We start from the raw sequence: 22,618 nt of genomic DNA on the forward strand, positions 1-22,618 counted from the left end.
CACTCATTGTCTTGATGCAAATTTCACTGCCTATCATGCTTTCTTTTCCAACGGTAGGAAAAATAGCTATATAAAGGCTGCAGAGACCAAAGTCACTCTATGATCCCTGCACTACCTTCCCAAATCCTGCCTTGTTATCACTGTGAAAATGACCCAGCAGTAAAATGGGAGAGAAATGTAAGGCTGACACATCATACCATGCCTCAAAACTACTTCCTAAGTATTTCTGCCTGTCTGTCTACATGTGCATATGAAGTAGATATTTAAAATAATCAACTACTGCCTGTTTGTTACCTATTGCATGAATCTGATTCTGGTGAAGAAAGAGCTTCTTGAATATCAGTACAACTAGAAGAATCCTCTTCTCTGTCAGGTTCTAATATCTCTGGGGAGTCCAGCTTTGATTGAGAAAAGTGATTTGTTACTGAGGTCATATTATCTTCCTGTCCTAAAAAGGAAAAAATAAAATCAAAAAAAAAATTTAAGAGTACCTTAAAATCTACAACTTCCATATGCCTATTACTTCTGCAATACTTAATACTGCCATTTGCACTTAGTAAAGTTGAAGTATATGTCACATTGATTCCAAAACTCCAGTGACAACCAGACAGCAAGAATTAACAGTACAATGGTGTTATCTAATTATACTGTCCAGCCGTGTTTTTCCAAGATTAATTAATTTTGAAATAAAATTTATTTTAAAACCAGGAGCAGAAAGAATCTTGTCATTCTAATGAAGCATCTATTAACACATTACTAAGGATAAACCAACATAAGAAGTATAACCAAAAAAAAGACTACAGATTCAACTAATAAGACAACCACAATCTTTGTCACTATTATATGATAGTGAATCTATCTGGTCATTTTCCTAAACCTGTTATATAGAATCTAATTATTCTCTACAGAAAAGGACAACTAATCAGACAGAAGGAATATTTCCATTTGATCCAATACACATCACATTTCCAGGCATCCTTTGTCATATTCTCAGCTTTTGAGGTCTCTTATTACAGATAAAATAAAGGCCCCAAAAAGCTGGAAGGATGCAGTGTTTACAAAAACATGGCATATAGATATGGCCAATTTTCTACAAATATGAATGAAAAGAATATCCATGTGAGTCTTTAGTGGCGAGAATTCTCCCACTCTTCATGAACTCTGCCGGGATGTTCTTCCTTTTTCAGGAACTGAGGAGGTACTTCACATGCAAGCTACACATGCTAATAGTACAGAACTCCTTTCATGTGTTTCCTCACAGAAAAACAGCTTTCACACAGCACTCGTCAAGCACTTATAGAGGCAAGTGGTCTTCCACAAAGCACACTAAAATTATAATTGTCAAGGTTTGGTTATACACAGAGAAATTATGGGGAAAGAATACAACAAAATCTTCAAAAAACCTTGCCAAGTTCATACAGTCAAAATTTTTTCAGAAATAGTTCTAAGTTTTTGTTACACTGGGAGAACAGCATACTACACAAGAGTATAATTCCTAAAAAATATGTTCCTAATGTCATCTGGCTATCAATAAGCTATTATTAGCAAAACAAAACAGCACCCTCTAATGTATATCTGAAAAAGGGAAGAAGTTATTAGGCAGGATGACCATCCTGATCCTCTAGGAACTCCTCTTGTAAATAGATACCAGGATCACATTAAAAGGAGCCTATCACCCAGTCAACTCATTTCACATGGGCACTATATTACTCAACTAGTGAGGAGCATGCAAGCAAGCTGGCAAGCCAGGAAACAAAAATTCAACTTAAAACAATCTTTTGGTTTTGCACACTGTCTGTATTCAATGGGAGAACAGCAACTACACAAGAGTATAATTCCTAAAAGTATGCTCCTAATGTCATCTGGCTATCAAGTCAAATAGAGCCCCAAGAGTGAGGTTCAAACATCAGAGTTTCCTAGAGACACACAACAAAAACAGGCTAAGTTTTCACTTGAGAGAATATGCAACTTGTTCACTTACGTGAGCACTTCAATGTCTGTTCTAAAGAGGAACAATTATACTGGTTGTATGATGCTATATAAAATCCATCTTTTCAGTCAGTCTGTGTCTGTCTTCATCTCTCTCTCATCCTTTACCCTCTCAAACATCTCATTCATGCACAACAATCTAAAAGCAGCAATCACGTTTGAACCCCAGAAAAAGCAGTATTTATGTTCATAAATACATACAAGTCATCAATGATATTCAAAAGAGGGTTCAACTAATAAAAAAAAAGTTTTATTAATGGGAAATATTCAGTCAGGTTTTCTCAAGTGCTAAACTAGTCTCTAGAAACATCCTTTAACAATTGCATGAACAAGTTCTAGTTGTTCAAAGACCATGAGTTACATACTGAGGCAGCACTTTATGCACAAACTGCTTATTAATTTAGTCACTAGGAAATGCAAATCAATACCACAATGACATACCACTTCACATGTACAATTTTTAAAAAATTTAAAAATCAGAAAATAACAAGTATTGATAAGGATGTAAAGAAATTGGAAGCCTCATGCATTGCTGGTGGGAATATAAGACAATGCAGCCACTATGGAAAAGTTTGATGATTCCTCAAAAGCTTAAACATAGAACCAGCATACGAATCAGAAATCCTACTCTAAGGTATATGCAAAGGAAATAAAAGCTGGAACTTAGATATTTGAGCACCAGTGCTCACAGCAACATTATTCACAGTAACCAAAACGTGGAAATAACCATAACAGATAAATGGATAAAATATGGCATATACACACTACAGAATACTGTTTAATCATAACAAGAAATGAAATTTTAAAATATGCTACAATGTTGATGGATTCCGAAAACATTATACTTGGAGAAAAAAGCTAACACACAACGACAAATATTGTACAATTCCATTTATATGAGGTACCTGGAATGGGTAAACTCATAGACACAAAAAGTAGAATTGTTATTACCAGGGCTATGAGGCCGAGGGGAGAGTTGCTATTTAATGAGGGCAGAGTTTTTGCTGGGAATGATGAAAATGTTTTGGATACAGACAATGGTGATAGTTATACAATATTGTGAATGTATTTAATGCCAATGACTTGTACATTTATGAAGGGTTAAAAAGATGAACATTGTGTTAGGTATATTTTACCAAAATATAAAAAAAAAAATAAAGAATTTTCTTGCACACTTTCCCCCATTATGATTCTTCTTTGTTCTCTGGTCCAAAGCCCAGGCAATAGAATATTAATTTCAAATTTTAAAATGGGCCAAAGTTAAAGAATGTGCTCTGTATTAGCCTACCAGCTATATTAGCTTTAGATTGGCAAAACATTTCAACCAAAGTAAACATTAGTATATTATCACAAAAATAATTCACTCTCTTTATAGAATCTCTCAGGATCTCCACCAATAAATTCTATACCTAGAAAACATCCTCAAGCTTAAATAACTAAGAAATGATTTATCATTACCTGAAAGGATGATAGACAAAAGAGACTATTTCTTCAAGACATTCTTTCAACCATTTTCCCCATAGTGATAAATCTAGTTTACAAACTGCTACATGAAGTTTGTCTAAAAATACTTTTCACATTTCAAAGAACTAAGAACTCCAAAGTAAATTTCTTTGGTTTAATTTTCTTTTCATATTAAAAGTAAATAATGAAATTCAACATATATCTGTTTTTAATTATAGTCTCTTACCCATGCATATAGAAGATAGCTTTTCTGTAGATTCATCTTCTTTTGTTATTGTTACTGTTTCTTGTGACATTCCAACAGTTTTCTTGTATTCTTTTCTAGCCTGATCCACCAGAAACTGAAATTCACTCTTATGTTTTTTACCTGAAATTCAAAAGATCTTCTCAGTAAAGCTAGGACTACGAAAGTTAACCATCTACAACTAACAAACTGAATATCAAGAGATGTACAAGGGACAGGCGCGGTGGCTCATGCCTGTAATCCCAGCACTTTGGGAAGCTAAAGTCGGTGGATCACTTGAGAGGAGTTCGAGACCAGCCTGGCCAACATGTGAAGCCCCACCTTTGCTAAAAATACAAAAAAAAAAAAAAAATTAGCCAGGTGGGGTATCACGTGCCTGTAATTCCAGCTACTTAGGAGGCTGAGGCACGAGAATCACTTGAACCTGAAAGGCAGAGGTTGCAGCAAGCCAAGATAATGCCACTACACTCCAGCCTGGGTGACAGAGCATGATTCTGTCTCAAAACAAAAACAAAAAACAGAGATATACAAGCTTGCTCAAGAAGAGCATCCTTAGGAATCACTTGCAATGAATTTAGAAGCTGCCAAGCATAAGAATACAAAGGGCTGCAGTGCCATGGAAGCTTCTTTTTATCTTCTCCCTTTCTCAAATACAAATATGGAAACATGATATTCCTAGTTTGCTACTCTAGGTTTCTTCCCAAACCCCATTCTCTAGAGAGGCTTTTACATAATAATAAGAGCATGAGAGATCCCCACTTTCTTTGTTCCCTGGCTTGCCAGCTTGCTTGCATGCTCCTCACTAGTTGAGTAATATAGTGCCAGGGTGAACCGAGTTGACTGGGTGATAGGCTCCTCTTAATGTGATCCTAGTATTTATACACAAGAGGAGCTCCTAGAGATTCAGGATGGTCATGCACTTTCTTAAATATACACAAATGATAATATTCTAACTTCCAAGATATAAGAGTACTAAAAGTATTCATGGAATCTAAAATAGAAGCCTCTAGAAAAGTTGAATCATAATAACAAAGGATATCCACTCCAGCTCTGCTTTTTCACTTCTTCACATTTCTGGCCTGTTTCCCAGTACAGTCCCTTTAAGATTCTAAGACCTCTCCCAACCAATTCTACCTTATCTCAGGATATTATACTAACTAATCTTTATTTACTACAATTTTAACACCTTTGATATAAACACCTGACCTCGAGATCATTATTAATGTACCAATTTGTTCAATAAAGTGCAGCCAGTCATCATTACTGCATGAACTTTAAGGACATCTATTTGTGATTCTGAACCACGGTTCAAACAGCTGAGGGTGCAGTTTACTTATCCAGCAACATTAAACACTTGGTCCACAATCCAAAGTAATGTCATAAATCCTGTAAAATTTTTAGAGAACCATACTACAAATGGTTAAAACAAAATTTTGACACTGTTTTCATACAAAAACCAACAATGTACTTTTTATCACTTGGTTTCTTCCATTTTCCTCAGCACAACACTAGGGTGTGGGGAATGTACTGGGTGTAGGGAAAAATTGTGCTTCAGTTGAACTGTGGCATTGTCTAAATCTACTCTCCCAGGATTCCAGCCATTCACTGGTATAACTGTATGTTGTAGATAACTGAGAGCAATGGAAAATAATTCTTGTCTATAGATATGCAAAATCCTGTTGGGTGGAGGTTAACTGACTTCCCTCCTCCAGTGTGGAAGAAGCCAGTTTTTTTTCCCATTTACACATTCATTTCAATGTTCCTGATCTGTAAGTGCCATTATTCTTTGGATCCTTCTTTGATCATCTCATACTATCAGTCCTCTCTCTACTAATACGTTTAAATATTTAATAAAAACACGTGTTCATTTTACATCCATATGAAAATGTTACTTGTTTTTGAAAATTATCTTTTAACACAAGAAAACACTAAATTACGATGCACAACAAGGAAGAAAATAGCTGGATTCCTATACATGAACATTGACAGGCACAGCAAAGACATTCAGGAAAGAATGCTCCTAATTACTATATATTTAATGTGTATGATACATATATGAAAACTTCCAGTGAAACAAAAGTGTTGGTGTGCAAAATGTCTGGTACATTTTAAACAAGAGACTAATTAAAATGTCAGCAAAAGAAATCTATGCTGGCTGTAAAGATGGCTGGAAAAAACTAACTCTTTAGAAACAAGTGAAATCCTATCTAGATATACAAGCTAGGTAATTTCTTTTAAGTCCTATTTCATTCTACATACTTGAGGATAATTTCTTTGGCTCCTTGGAATCAGTGGGCTAACACTACCACCATCATTATGTAGTTTCTATTAGGCAAGGGTAACACAGTATTGTAAGATCTACATAATTTAGTCAAACCAGGTCTAAACCACTTTCCTAGACTGTAGATTTAAGAATTAGTCAAGATATTTGCTAAAGTAATCACATTAATAGTTAAGGAGGCTTAATGACTTATTATCTTCTGAAGTAATAAAATCCCAGATTTAAATATAATTACCCCACAGCTAGGCTGGAAACCAAAAGTAAATGGCAGCTACTACTCTGGCTTTAGCCAGAGAATTCCTGTAACTCCTGCTCAGAAAATGAAATATGTCAACAGATCAAGACTAGTAACATTGTTCCCACTCAACCTCTTTACTTCATTTTAGAAGTTTTGCCATTTGGCAAGTACTATAGAGTTTAAAATCTCAGTTCTGGTGGGTATATGTCCTGAATTTACCTCTTAAAAGTATTTTTCTTTTTTTTTTCTTTCGAGATGGAGTAGCACTCTGTCACCAGGCTCGAGTGCAGTGGTGAAATCTCGGCTCACTGCAACCTCCACCTCCCAGGTTCAAGCAATCCTCCTGCCTCAGCCTCCTGAGCAGCTGGTACTACAGGTGCGAACCACCATGCCCAGGTAATTTTTTGTATTTTTAGTAGAGATGGGGTTTCCCCATGTTGGCCAGGATAGTGTCCATCTCTCAACCTCATGATCTGCCCACCTCAACCTCCCAAAGTGCTGGGATTACAGGACTGAGTCACCATGCCTGGCCTGCCTCTTAAAAGTGTTAAGTGGCTTAGCTAGTTGTGGGAATGTCCATGACTAGGTACAAGTTCAACCAACTCATTTTCTTCCAGATTTTAAATACTTCAATCATACCATCCTTTGTACCTCTCCAAGTTTAAATGTAATCTTTTTTAGTATCAAGTCAAGGCCTTCACTCCCTGATCACTTTAACTACTCTTTTTCAGACCAGCCCTTAGAGCCAGAGTGTCTCTGGGTCTGCCCAAGAATGCAGAACCCAGTAGCACAAAAGACTAAAAGGATCTCTCAAGAGTGTAACAGATGCATACCCTTCTACAGTGATGCCACTGAGATACTTACTAGTCTACTTTAATCAAGAAATGAGTTTGGAGTCAGTGTTTTCCAAAGTAAAATCCCATATATTTCTTTCACCATGACATCACCTAAGATAGCCAGGCAGTTAAACATGGAAGAGTTTAACAGTTATGGTTAATGTTCACTACAGGCTTATTCTATTCATCTAGCCCTGAACTGACTAGTGACACTTTAATTTCATGATAATTCTCAAATGGGCATTCAATACTGCTAACAACTTTTCCACCTTTCTCTAGTAAAGTTTGCTTTACTATTCTCCAAAATGTCTGTCTCACACTTTCTTCTCTTCATTCAAATATTCAACACTCCCCATGTGGCCCCTTCTTAATTGGCCTCACACTACTTTGAAAAATACAGAATCATTCTAACCGAAACTCTGTCCTCTTTCAACCACCAGTATACCTTGTCTGTGCACTTATGATCTACTTCCCTTGTTCTTACCATGAAACAATTGTCCTTGCTATAATTAAAGGCTAACACCTAACGTATGCTCAGTATGCTCAGAATTCCATCATGAAGCTGTGAACAGGGAGACTCTGCCTTCAAACCTAGAGTGTGAATTATGAAAACAACTCAGTGAACCTAGAACCAGCATTTTTTTCTTAACTAAATAAAGAGAACAGAATGTAGTGTGTTAAAGATGGAAAAGGTAAAGACTATTTTGTGAAACGTTGTTTCAGTCACCTGCATGTATATAGTTAGTAGTGATATAAAATGTATCTCTCACTGTGGGTTGTAGTCAAAAAGGCCAGAAAGTCAGAGTTAAGTATCTCCCAATTTAAAAAACAAACTTAAAAAAACAAGCAAACAAAACCCTCACTTTACCCAACACCTACCTCCAGCTATGACCCTATTTTTCTGTTCTTCTTAACACAGTAAAACCTTCCCAAAGATTCATCTACCTTAATAGTCTCATTTCCTCACCTCCAACTTGGTCTCACTCAGTCAACTCTAAGCGCTTCTGACCTCTCTAATCAGACTGGTCTCCTCAAGGTTTACTGCTTCCAAGCTGTAAAAGCCCTGTTCCCTTCTAGTTCTGTGAAATGTAATGTTGCCCATTCACAGCAACATTTAGCATAAGTCATGATTTGTTTTCTCTCTATCTCAGAGATCACAGTCCTGTGCTACCTGTTTCCCATTATCTGAAAAACCATTAAACATTCACCTGGTTTTCTAGGGTTTTTTGTTTGTTTGTTTGTTTTTAATGGAGGAGAGTAAATACAGTCTCTGTTATTCCATCTGGGCTAATAGAAATCTCCATTTTTATTTTTTAGCGCGGGGGAAATTTTTTTTTTAATCAAAATATGTTATTTATGCTAACATGTAATGGGTTTATTGTTAATATTTTTGAAATAGCTTAGCTTTAATTTCTTCCTTGACCTATGGGTTATTTTGAAATGGATTTGGTGACCTTCCCAAGAGCTATGTTACTGATTTCTAATTTAATTTCACTGTGGTCAGAGAATGTATTTTGCATGCCAAATGAATACTCAAGGTGAACTCTCTGTAGATCAATGAATTTTTCCTTCCAGTACTCGGTCCTGCAAACTCTAACTCCTTTGGTTCCTCTGATCTCTCTCTCAGCTCTTTCTCCTTAGAGTCTTCAGGCTCTGCTTGGAATACACTTGTCCATACTACCAGGAAACTCTATGATAAGCCTGTTCACATTTTTTGCTTATCTCTCAAGGATCCCTGTCCTTTGGTGCCCAATGGCCAGTATCTTGAAAACTGCTATTTAATATGTTTTATACATTCATTTTGCTTGTTTTGGGTAGAAAAGTAAATGAAGTCATTCCATGGCTGGAAACAGATGTCCTCTAAGTTTTAATTGATAATGTGATACATGTCAATAGATATGCCCCATATAAACAAAAATTCTTGTGATACAGAATCACTGGGCTCCTGGCTAAACTCCACTCTCAAGCCTAGAACCTTGGCCCTAAGGGAAAACAGCTGACCCTGTTCCTCCACCCAAATATTGCCCTTTTTGGTCTGCCACACCCCTATGTGGCCATAAAAACACTTCAGCTGGCGGAGCAACACAAGTGGGTGATGCAAGCAGTCAGGGATGCAAGCTGCTGAACGTTGGAGACTATGGACAGATATGGCTAACATCAGATGGTGCAGCGTCAGGGAAAGATTAACTTCTCCTACCATCCCCTTTCCAACTCCCATCCACTGAGAGCCATCACCCGGTAAAATCCTCCACATAACACTACCCTTCAATCCATTTGTGCAACCTCATTTTTCTAAGATGCCAGACAATAACCTGTGTCCTGAAAGGGCAAAGGCTTGGACACTGCTACGGGGCCTGCACAGAGCCTGCTCCCACCAGAGAGGAGTGACCAGCCAGTTCCAGCATTCATTCCCTCTTGCAAAGAGTGTCCAACAGTGGGCTAAGTGAAAGGAGCAACTGGTTCCTGCCCACAAAGCGGGTCAAGGGAACTAACCCATCTCATAAGGGGGCTCATCCAGGATATGACAAAGGGTGAGTTAAAATGTGGTATTGTTCGATCTGTCTCTTATCCAAGACCCTGCCACCTCTCTTTTTCTGTGGGTAAAAGAAATGTTGGCTGTTTCCCTTCAGGGAGGTCTAGCTGGTCTGAACAGAGGTAGAGATAAAATGATCAAAGGAACCCAATTCCACAGAGCAAGAGGCTTTCCCTGAGGCCCCCAACCCACCCCCAACATTCACTTTAAGGTTTTTTTTTTCTTTTCTAAGCGAGAGAGTTTTTTTTCATACCTCAGGACTCTGCTTATGATAGGGAAAGGACAGAGGAGCCACCCTGAGGTCATTAGGATGAGCCCTAATCCAATATGACTGGTATGTTTATAAAAGGGGGAAATTTGGACACAGAGACACACATAGAGGGAAGATGATGTCAAGAGACATAGGGAGAAGATGGCCATCTACAGCCAAGGAGAGAGGCCTAGAATAGATCCTTCCTGCATGGCCCTGAGAAGCTTGGGACACCTTGACCTTGGACTTCTAGCATCTAGAACTGTGAGACAATAAATTTGTTTTTTAAGCCATGCAGTCTGTGTGCAGTACTTTGTTATGGCAGCCCTAGCACACTAATAAAAACACGTAATTAGAAATTAATTAGAAATAATTAACTGCACAATCAATAATGATTATGACCATTTTATCAAAAAATTAAACTTTCTTATATTCTTCCTTGCTTTATTTTTTCACCTATCACTTTCTAAAATACTGGCAAGATATAAACTCCAACAGAGTAGGCTTTTGTCTGTCTTGTTCATTCTGTATCCCCAGCTCCTAACACAGTGTCTGGCACATACTAAGTACTCAAAAAATGTGTGATAGCTGAATGAATGGAAGAGTACTATGAAAAAACACAAGATAATGTAAGTTCATATAAAAAGGAAATCTTACCTTGTCTGAGAGATCACAAAGGGTTTCCCAGGGAAACTACAATTGAGCCGACCGAGAGTAGGGAGTATAGATAGGGGTTAGAGGCAATTAGAGAAAGACAAAGTGAGAAAAGGGTAACAAATGCCCTAAAGCAGTGAAGAACTTGGTAAGGTAAAAGATAGCCAGACTGACTGGAATACAAGGAGTAAGGGGAAGAGAAGAGGCAAGGCTAGAGAGGTAGGCAGGTCTAGATACAGGAGTGAACAGACTTTGTAAACTCTAGCTTAAGAGAAATACAAAGCCACTGAGGAGTTTTTTATATTGGCAGGAGCGCAGCAAGGCAGAAATGGCATGATGTGAAGACTCAGCAGTTTTGGGAGACAGTTTTGGCTTCTGAGTAAGGGGCAAGAGTACATGGGGGATGACTAGAAAGCAAAGTGATACATAAAAAGTGTATGGACTCAGGGGATATTTAGAAGATAGAGACTGACAAAATTTGACAGTGAACTGAACATGGACAGATCAAGAAAGAAAAAAAAAGTAACAAATGAAAGATAAAGAATCAAAATGGCAAGCTAGTTATTAGCAACAGTGCTGGAAAGTAGAAAATAATGGAAGAATACCTTTGAAAATTTGGAGAGAGGTATCTTTCCAACATAAAGTTCTATGAACAGCCAAATTATTAATCAGTAATAAAGGTGTTTTTCCAGTTATGCCTGGAATTTTATATATCTCAAGAAATATTCTTCTATACCATGGCTCTCCAATCTTTTGGCTTCCCTGGGCCACAATGGAAGAACTGTCTTGGGCCACAAATAAAATACACTAACACTAATGATAGCTGATATAATGTTTTAAGAAAGTTTACAAATTTGTGTTTGGCTGCATTGAAAGGCCATCCTGGGCCATGTGGGGCCCATGGGCTGTGAGTTGGACAAGTCTGAATATGCTCTTTCTCAGGAAGTTTCCTGGAAAATGTATTCTACCAAAAACAAGGCAAGAGGGAGACTTGGAACCTTGAAGAAGTGAACCAACACAGGAAGAAGGAGAGCAGAATCCCCAGAAGGTTGGTGGTCAAGAAATTCTAGGAGAGCAGCGTGTATTAATAGGAGGCAAAAAGAGCAAGCACAGTAGACTGGAACTAGACAGGAGAGTCTGGGGGTGGCCCAAGGGGAGAAGTGCTTGAGGAAATAATAAATTGTAATCAATGTGTGCAAATGTATTGGAAAGTGATTTGCACTTCTGTTGGAAGGTTTGGAGATATATTAGTACTAGGTAAATAAACAAATAAAATTATTAATTATAAGAAAAACAGAATGTTTTCACGAAAGGAATTATAACCACCTTATACATACCGTCTGGCTCGAGCCATAAACCATGTATCTAACTACATACTGATCTTACAAAAAATTATGACATAATATTTAAAGGATGGAAGGCAAGCAGAGGTAGCGGCAGGATATATAAATAAGCTAAATCTCCATCTTTCATATTAGCACATCAACAGTTAATATGAAATTAAAAAACTTCAAGAAGTAGCAGAAAGAATACCTCTTTATAAATCATAAAGTAATTACCAAAACTAACTTCAAAAGGCTTGGGAGTTGTTACCTCTAGGGAATGGGAATAGAGGCAGGTTGTTGGAGGAAGCAAGAGATTGCTCTTTTACATAATAAGCCTTATAAAAAGTAAATTTTAAAAAATACATGTAAAACATTAATAAAATGTTTAAAAGATGAAGATATATCAATAGTATAGTTATAACCTAACACTAAATCAAAATGTATGACTGAACTATAAGGCTAAGCATCTAAGCTTTGTGAAGCACTTGACTTTTGAGGTTTAAGACAAAATGAATTAATTTAATATGACCTATTTAGTAAGGTTACACTTTTTTTTAGATCTCTAAATGGTGGGCAATGAATATTTTCTTGACTGGATATAGTCCAAATTCTTCTTAATATGGGATAATTATTAGATACCACCTTTTCAGTTATTTAAATTACTTTCTCTCAATACAAATTTTCTGGTTTCCTTATTTTTACAGGCCTTAGTGATCCTTATTTTTACAGGCCAATTCGGTGATCATTTGATATTCTCTTTTCTTTTCCTTTCTAAAGAAAAATCACTCTGACTTCCTAAAAGTTGATCAAAGAGGTTCATATCATACTTATCTGTCTAGCAACAGAATAATGGTGACTTTTGTTGTTCAGTCTATAATCCAAGAATCCTCTAGGAAGGCACAAGCGATGACACCTACATCCAGTGCATGTGTGTTCATCCTCCCTCCCACAATACATCACTACAGAGCATATCCCTTCAGAGTTTAAGAAATGAAAAGAGAAAAAAATTATCTTACCTCAATTAAAACACACCACACCTGGGAATACTCAATCCATGAACATTTATTAACTATCTACTGTTTGTTAGGCTCTTAAATTTAAACTACAAACCAACCAACCACACAAAGAATAATAGCTATCCAACTGACAAAATAGTAATGTGTTAGCCCTGGGAAAGATATACACATAGACCATTTAAAGAAAAGCAAGTAATAAAGCTGGGAGGTTGCTAACAACTAATAAAATGAAAACTATTTTTGACACAAATTTGCAAGCTATAGAAGCACTGAAATCCTATACAGAAGTATTGTTACTGAATGGCCTGAGGACAAGATAGAGTCCAGAATGTTTCCATTTTAATCCCATCTTCTCACAGAGATGCTTTGCGAGCAGATAATTAATATTTGCAAAGTGCTTAGTGATAAGCTCAAACTAGAATGCTAGTCATAAATATCAAAAAGCAGAAAAAATACAAAAAAAGTCACTGAGTAAACACCCAATTAAAATTCAATCTCTTGGGTAATGTTGACAAAAGTTTGAGTTGAACCTTAACATAAAACATTATTCTGAAAAAATTACTTAAGATGAAAAACGGTAAGCTCTTTACAAATAAAGTCACACAACTTACGATATTTACTGTGAATTTCATCTATTTCCTTTTCTGTTTGGTCCTTTGTAAAAACCATTACCTAAAATAATCAAAAAAAGATCTTAATAAAAATCTCCCCAAAATAACAAAATGGGAAATATTACAAACTTTCAAATCTCAGATGTGTTTAAAAGAGAAGACTGTTTGATATAGACCTAGGAAAAAATCATTCCTATGTACGTCCCTTAAATACAGAAATGGTATACATTTTACTCATTATTTTTTCTCATCAGTAGAAAATGCAATATAATTAAATTATATATTAACAAAATAACAAATTTTCTATCTTCAATATTTAATTTTCAACATTCTTTAATACAGCAGGCAACATTTGAAACCCCCAGAAGACTGATGACACTTAGCTGACTATCAGTAAGGCTGATCTTCTCATCTGCTTTCTCTCCTTTCCAACCTAACTTCTCCAGGTCATTCTAGAAAAGTAATATGTATAGAAAATGCAGTAATACAAAACACAGTAGTTAAATTTCTAGGTCCACTTTTCTAAACCTCAGACTTAAAAGATCAGAAGTTGACTTCCATGATTCACTACAGTTCCCATCTTACAGTTGGCATATAGGTAATAATAGAATCAATGTAAATCCCTTTCTTTTTCCTACTTATCTGGTTATGAACTTACTTTCTTAAGGTAACCACTGCTTTCCTCACACACTATAGATAGTCTAGAAAAAAAAAACTCTACTTGGAAGAGACCAAAACACTTCCTCCAGTATCACAGGACACAATGACTATTTTCTTCACTGGTATCCTGTCTTCAAGTTTTGGGCCATCAAGCTAGTGGAAGGCAACAGTGAAGAATTTTAGGTCTCTGATTCTCTCAAAAGCTCAAGTGAATACTCTATCCTCAAATTACTTAATTCATCCTCTTATAATTACTTAACATTTCCATAAGTATAATCATAGAATTGCAGAATGCCACAGCTAAAAAGGGATCATAGAGGTCCTTAGAGGTAGCTTAGAGGTCCTTAGAGGTAGCTTATCAAATGCAACCAGCAGAGAAAGGACCAATATCAAAGCTGCCTGATGCACAGTCGCTATAGGCATTTTCTATAGAATCCTAGCTCATGAACAAACTCTGTTTTGGATTGCATTCTGTACTAGAAGACTGCTAAGTACAATCAAATATTGTACAAAAATGAGTTGCAAGTAAATCATAATACACTAAATGGAAATGTCTTAGTAAATGAACAAGTTTAACAATGGCTTGCTTTAATTTTTGTAGGGTATTAAACTTTCTTTCTTCATTTCTATACAGATACTGAAATAGCCCATAACATACACTTTCATTGAGTTTACTAGCTTCAAGACGCATCCTGGTCCTCTCCATGTTTTCGATTTCTTGAACTATTTCAGCAGCTGTTAAAATAAGAAAATAACCACTAGGTTAATTACATTTTTAAAATCACTATACAATAATTATTTAAGTTGTGAGCATTAGAAAAAGATGGGTGATGACTATATGTGAACTCCCTGATATATTTTTATAATTTTTCTGTGAATTAATTACCATTCCAAAATAAAAGGTTAAAAAAACAGAGTTAAAATACTGAACTCTTACACATGCACATGCTGTTAAACATACATCCAGAAGAGTAAAGCCATTTTTCTTTCTCCTTTGAATATACAAATATAAACAGCAGTCTCAATGAAATATGAAAATTAATTTGCGAGTGTGAGTTCAATTATTAGGGGATGTCTGCTCAAACTCCAATTTACTAAATGCAGTACAACAGGCTACTGTTGAAAGAGAGAAAAAGATCTACAAACACCAGGAAAATGTCCTTGCCTCCAGAACCTTTGTCTGGAGGTATGGTTATCAAAGAGATGTGGAATACACCCTGTCACACATTAAAGGCCTTTGAATGCAAACAGCACAGAATCTGCAAATGATATCTTTCTCCATCCAAAGTCAATACATTAAAACTGAAATACATATGGTATGAAATAAAAATCTACAATTCCTTACACGTGTTTATACATAAAAATTATATCTGGAATTTGCTTCAAAATAATCCATGGGGAAAGGGGTGTAAATGCTAGATAAAACAACATTAAGATAGTTTAAACAGTAATTGTTTAAGCTGAAGTAGACATATGGGGAAATCAGTAAACTCTTTTCTCTATTTCTGTATATGTTTGAAATAATCCCCGTTAAAGTTTTATTTTTTTAAAAAAACCACAGACCTTAAGAGGATCATTTAAGAATGCAACTGTCTCAATATAAAGTTTATGTTTTCCAAGCACTGAGAGGTACCTTTTGCCTCCCTGATATTGTAAAACCAGCAGAAATGATGTAAACACTCTCTCTGTGAACATGATTAGCTAGTGGTTCGCTCCTTTCCAAACTGAGTCATGGAATATCATGAAAAACACAGGGACCATTTGCATTTTTTCCAGTCCATTAATACAAGTATCACTCAAGATAAAGAGCATCTGGCATGTCTTCTTCTACGATATTAGAAAATCTATATTAGGATTGGGTGGCTTAAATCTTTTTCAGGGAGACTTCTGATTCTGTTTAGGTTGTAGAGAGCTATAAATAATGTCACTCTCACCCTAATGACGAGAAAAGGCTGGATAATTTATAAAACAATATTTTTCTTGAATCCATCAGAGCTAAAGTAAGAGGGCAACCAACTAGCCTGAAACCTAAAGACAGATGGGTACCTCAGGGGAGAGTGGGGTCATGAGCACTGGTTGACATAGGACAGTGTACAGGAGAAAAGTTGGGACCACCCAATCTCTGAGTAAAATCTCAGCTAAACTTTTTGATAAACTGCAAAAGGCCAAGGGCGAGCTACCATGAAAACACAAAAACCCTGGGTGGCTTGAACACAAAGGGCATCACATCCATTTGCAGGCTATTTTCTACAGACCTCAGTGGGCACTCATAAGAGTCCTCAGCCTCTCTGTAGCTCACTGGAGAAGGGCAGGAAATTAGAAAAGATCTTCCTCCAGATCCAACCAAAAGAGAACCATCCCCACTGTAGGACAGACATGAAACCCCAACCATATCTTTATCCTTGAAGAAAAAAAAGCATTAAGCCCCATTGATAAAAAGCAAATATGTTATCCCCAGAGCACAGGTTGCTGAGGGAAGTAAACAGAAACAAACAAAAACCCCCTCTACCCCTCAGGAGGGTCAAGAAACCATTCAGGGCCCTGGCCAGTAGAGGACCCCTGCCACCAGCAGTAGAAGAGGGACAAGATCACTGAAAAAGCACCACACCTGAGATGCAGGATTGAAAGACCTGCCTAAGACTGAAGCTCAACCAGAGCAACAGAGAACCCTCCTTTTCCCTCTACTATCACAAACCTAGCATGATCCAAGTGATATGTAACCGCAGTCTATCTGTAGAGAAGAAATGAACATGGAGACAGACCCTCTCTGAGGCACAGGCTCATAGGGAAAACCTAACTTGTGAGTGATATGTAGTACATTAAAAAAAAAAAAAAAAGTCTGGCACCTCAGATTCTTACCTACAAAGTTTGGCTTTCAACCAACACTTAAATGTGAAAAAGCAAGCAAACTATAACTAAGATGATAAAGGATCTAGTAGAAAAGATGAACAACATGATTGAACTGATGGGGCATTTCAGTAGAAATTACTTCAACAGAAATCCTGGATTTATAGATAAATAGATATATAGATATATAAAACCAACACAGTAACAGATAACTTGACTCAGCAAAAGAGTCAGTGAACCTAAAGTTGGATTGGTATTATCCAATCTAAAACACACTGAGAGAGAGAGAGAGAGAGAGGAAAAAAAGGAAAAATTAAAATAAAAAAAAAAAAAAAAAAAACCCTAACAGAACAGAGCCTCTAAGAGCTATGAGATAATATCAAGAAATATAACATACACATAATAGAAATCAGAGAAGAAGAGGGGAAGAGAAGTAATTGTTGAAGAACTAATGTCTAGAATTTGCCAAATATAATGAAAGATACCAAACCAAAAATTCAAGAAGTTCAAAGATCAAACAACACAGATATAAAAACATCAGAAATGACAACATGCACATAGACACAAAGAGAAAATCATGTAGCCATACAGAGGAAAAAGATGCATTATATAAGAAAAATCAAGACTTACCTCATACTTCTCATCAGAAATTATTCAAGCCAGATAACAATAGAGTGACATCTTTAAAGCATTAGGAAAAAAAGCCTGCCAATCCAGAATTCTAATGAAAATATCTTTCAAAAGTGAAAGAGGAAAACTTTCTGAGGAAACCAGAAGCCACAAGAATGTATTAGAAGCCCTCCATTACAAAAAGCATTAAAACAAGTTCTTCAAGTAGAAGAACCAGAAAGAAATTTACCTAAGAAGAAGTGAAAACTGGTAAAAATGAAAAACATGAAAATAAGTATAAAATATACTTTGTTCTTATTTTTAACTACTCTAAAAGATAACTGATTAATGGACGAATAGCAACATATTGTGTTAATAGTATATGTAAAAGGAATTCATAACAGTAACAGTACAATGAATTAGGAGTTGAAGTATATTGATTCTTACTAGTGAAGCTGTATAATTACTTAAAGGTAGACTGTAACTAATGAAAGATGTATGCTGCAAACCCTAGAGAGATCACTAAAATTTTCTGAAAAAGAGGTAAAGTAATAAGGCAATAATAGAAATAAAATATAGTAATAAAAACACTCAATCCAAAAGATAGCAAAAAAGATAAAAACAACAAAAAGGAGAGATGGAACCAAGAAAAAAAAAAGCAAGATATTAAGTTCAAAGCCAACTACATCAGTATTTACATTAAAGAAATGGTTTTAAGGCACCAATTAAGAGACAGAGAATGTCAGATTGGAAAAAAAAAGATAGACCAAACTATATACTATCAAAAACAATCCATTTTAAATAAAAAGATGAGCTCAAAATAAAAGCACAGAAAGAAATGTCTTATGTAAAGTCATGAAAAGAAAATTGGAGGAGCTTTATTAATATGAGGCACAACAGGCACCAGGACAATGATTGTTATCAGGGATAAAGAGGGAAATTAGGATCTGAGTGCGGTGGCTCATGCCTTGCCTATAATCCCAACACTTTGGGAGGCCAAGGCAAGTAAGTGGATCACCTGAGGTCATGAGTCTAAGACCAGCATGACCAACATGGTGAAACCCAATCTCTACTAAAAATACAAAAATTAGCAGGGCATGGTGGCTCATGCCTGTAGTCCAGCTACTCAGGAGGCTGAGGCAGGAAAATCACTTGAACCCAGAGGGCAGAGTTCAGTGAGCGGAGAACGGGCCACTGCACTCCAGCATAGGCAACAAGAGTGAAACTCCGTCTCAAAAAAAGAGGGAAATTATATCATGATAAAAGGGTCAATTTACCAAGAAGACGTAACAATCTTAAATGTGTTTGCCCCTAAAACAGAAATTTAAAATACATGAAAAAGAATTTCCAGTTCCAAACAAGATGGATTATACTCATTTCTCCCTATTCTTCCCAAAGAAGTACAAGTAAAAACCCTGATATATAACAAACAACTAAAAGAGAACTCTGGAAAGTAGAAAGAGGAAAATGGACTGGCTAAGATCTCAGCATATGAGGAATGACACTGGTGAGTTCCCTGGGGTTTCTTTATATTCTATATCTTACAGACTAGGCTCTGGAGAAGCCAGCCAGAGCCATCAAGAGAAACAGACAAAAAAGCCTTAAAAAAAATCTACGCTAAGAAAGGACTGAAAAAGAGGGTGCCCAGAAACCTTTTTGATAACACTTGACCTACCCAAGCAAAACACTGCTGATGCTCTCTGCCTTATGCATTATTACCAGAGAGTAAGTGGGGAGTGTGAACCTCTACCCACCAACCGGCGGTGGCAGGGGTCCTCGTACAGAATGTCCTCCCATATCAACAGTGTCAGTGGAAGCCTAGTGAGGGCCTCTACCCCCCATCCAATGGTGGCAACTGCCAGCTGTACCCTCTAAACTAATAACGGGGGAATATCAAAGAGAAGGAAGCTAGAAAAAAGCATTCTTTCAGCCTGTGAAGGACATATACAACCAACATGTAAAACTGGCATACAATTAATATGCCAAAAGGTTTGAAAACTGGACCACAGTGTGGAATACCAGGTTTTCACAACAGTCTCCAGGTAGCAATTAAATAAAGTAAAACAAAATCGCATTACAAGGGATCCAGAAACTAAATCATCATTAGAACCACAGCCTACAAAAGTAGGCCAGGATCTGCATACTAAACTTAAACAAGATGACTTTCTGCTAAATTAGAATATTTAAATAGAACCCAGAATGTCATTAGTGTACAAAAAAAATTCAGAATATAATTTTTTTAAAAATTTGTCATATTAAGAACCAGGAAAATCACAACTTGAATGAAAAAAGACAAGTTGCCAATACCTGAGACAACCCAGTTGTTGGAAATATCTGACAAGAATTTAAAAACTACCATCATAAAAATGATCCAACAGGCAATTAGTGCTCTGGAGACAAAACAAAACTGCTACTGTATGAACTACTTTTGAGAGCCTTGAAACATGTAAGTGTAGATGGATTTACATGTATACATATGTATACATGCATGTGTATGTATATATGTATCCATGTGTGTACATGTATATATATGCATATAAATGCACATAATTCCCAGCTTCATCTGCTCAAATAGCCTAGAAGCAAAGACACCAAGTAGCAATGAGCATAGCTGGTAGCCATACCTCGGTTTCACCAATAAAAAGAAACAGAGCTCCTCAGAGAAATCGCCGATTTCAAGGCGGGGACATGGAAGAACAAGAAAAGCCTGCAATATCTTGTTATGTTAGAAATAAGAAAATGGTAACAAAAATAATGGGGGGTATGTCATGAGGAGAGAAATCAGAAAGAAGACACTCCTGCCAGCCAAATCTGGAAAAATACAAACACAAAAATAATTAGAAGTAATGAGTTAAAAATCTGTGACTCCACATCCATAAAAGACAAATAATAAGGCAGCGGGGAGGGCTCTTGTTTTCAGAATCATGCCAAGTATCAATCAGCAAGTGTAAAAGGAATGCTGAAGTTGAAAAATCATCATTTTGAAACTATTATGGAAAAGATTAGTTCAGAAAAAAATTACCAAATGATGCTAAATATAAGGGTAAAATCTTAATGAGGTATAGAATAGTTACATAATGTTGAAGTGTCTCTGCAGACTAATTATTACCAAGCAGGGGGATGTAATGAATAAACAAGGGAGAAACTGGCCAGGTAATCAAGCCCAATATCACAAATGAGGGTTACACAGATGTCAAATGCCCCTACATGCAATATTCTGAAGACAAAACATCATTTAAATAGTATTCTGGCCAGGAATGCACAATCTGAATTTTGTGTCAGATGAAAACATTTTACTTGAAAAACAGACACACGCAAAAAAGACTGTATTCTTTTAAAAGGCCAGTGTCATAAAGGACAAAGAAAGGCTGAGGAATTATTCCAGATTAAAAGAGACTGAAAAGATATTATCACTAAATGCAATATGTGATCCAAAACTGGATCATGTACTGCAGGGAAAAAAAAATCTACAAAGGCTATTATTGGGTCCACTGATAAAACTAGAATAGAGATGATAAGATTAGTAAAAGTATTATAACAAAGTTAAATTTACTACAAGTAGTAACTACAGTAGCAATAAAAGAGAATCTTTTTTTCTTAAGAAATAATACCAGGAAGCATTTAGGGGTAAAGAGTAAACATTATATAACTTATTCTCAGACAGTTAAGAAAAAAATATGTAATAATATGGACACATACACATATTCACAGAAAAAGAGAGAACAGAGTAATTCATAAAGCAAATGAGGGAAAATGCTAACAATAGGTGAATCTGTACAAAGGATATAGTCTATGCATTCATAATGATAGTCTTTCAACTTTCCTATAAATTTCCAAATAAAAAGTTTTTTCAAAGAATGCAAAATTAAGACTTTTTCGGACAAACAAGCTGAGAGAATTTGTCTCAACAACACATCTGAACTACAAGAAACATTGAATAATACAGGTATGAGGGTTCATGCCTATAATCCCTGCACTTTGTGGGGCTAAAGCAGGAGGATCTCTTGAGGCTAGGCGTTCAAGACCAGCCTGGGCAACGTAGTGAGACCCTGTCTCTACAAAACAAACAAACAAACCAACAAAAGTTAGCTGTGCATGGTGGCATGCGCTTGTACTCCTTGCTACCTAGCACACTGAAACAGGAGGATTCCTAGAGTCTGAGGCTGCAGTGAACTATGATTGTGCCACTGCACTCCAGCCTGGGTGACAGAGCAAGACCCCATCTTTAAAAAAAAAAAAATGAATGAATAAATTTTTTCAGAAAATGTCCAAACACTGTGGAAATCAAGAAAAAAATAAGTTTTTCAGGCAAAAGAAAATGACACCAGATGAAACCTGGATCTACATAAAGAAACAAAGAATGCTGAAAATGGTAAATACGCAGGTAAACACAGACCTTCTTTTCCATTTTTTATTTATCGTTACTGTTTTTATTTAGTTTAAAGCAAAAATGGTAACAAGGTATTATGGAGTTTTTAATATATGTAGAAGAAAAATCTATGACAAAAGAGTACAAAGAATGAAAGTCATAAGGTCCTTACATTATACATGAAGTAGTATAACATTAATTGAAGGTAGAGTGAGATAAGTTAAAATGCATATAGTAAACTAGAACAATCACCCCTACAAAAAACAAAAGAAGTACAGCTCATAAAATGAAAATAACAAATACTCAGTTAATCTAAAAGAAAGCAGGAAATGAAGAAAAAAACAAAGAATGGTAGGATAAATAGCAAACAAGCAAGATGGCAGATATAAACCCAACCAAATAAAATACTTTAAACCTATAATTTAATACTTTAAAAATAAATATAAACCCAACCAAATAAAATACTTTAAACCCTATAATTTAATAGTAGAGATTGTCAAATTAAATTTAAAAAGAAAATCCAAGCCATATACTGCTTATAATAAAACAGTTTAAATATAATGATACAATAGGTTTAAAGAAAAATGAAATAAAGTAGTTTGCTATAGATTTTTGAAACAAGGATTATTATTAGAGACAAAGACATATATGCCATAATAACCAGGCTAAGTAATCAAGAAGATACATAATAC

The 22,618-nt window shown here is 36.0% G+C and overlaps 1 protein-coding gene across 3 annotated transcripts in view; it reads right to left on the minus strand.

Annotated features, from left to right (window-relative positions):
- RAD18 (RAD18 E3 ubiquitin protein ligase) overlaps window positions 1–22,618 on the minus strand; it is a 99,228-nt gene that overhangs the window by 27,165 nt on the left and 49,445 nt on the right. For 2 of the 3 annotated variants that reach the window (XM_002758601.7, XM_008982083.5), the window contains 4 exons: window positions 14,760–14,836; window positions 13,442–13,502; window positions 3,680–3,820; window positions 295–448 (listed from right to left, as the gene is read on the minus strand). In XM_002758601.7, the coding sequence (XP_002758647.2) occupies window positions 295–448; window positions 3,680–3,820; window positions 13,442–13,502; window positions 14,760–14,836 (433 nt within the window). The remainder of the gene's footprint in view (window positions 1–294; window positions 449–3,679; window positions 3,821–13,441; window positions 13,503–14,759; window positions 14,837–22,618) is intronic. The other variant, XM_017965050.4, reaches the window with a different exon arrangement.

This window comes from Callithrix jacchus, chromosome 15 (genome assembly GCF_049354715.1).
Source record: "Callithrix jacchus isolate 240 chromosome 15, calJac240_pri, whole genome shotgun sequence".
Lineage (NCBI taxonomy): Eukaryota > Metazoa > Chordata > Mammalia > Primates > Cebidae > Callithrix > Callithrix jacchus.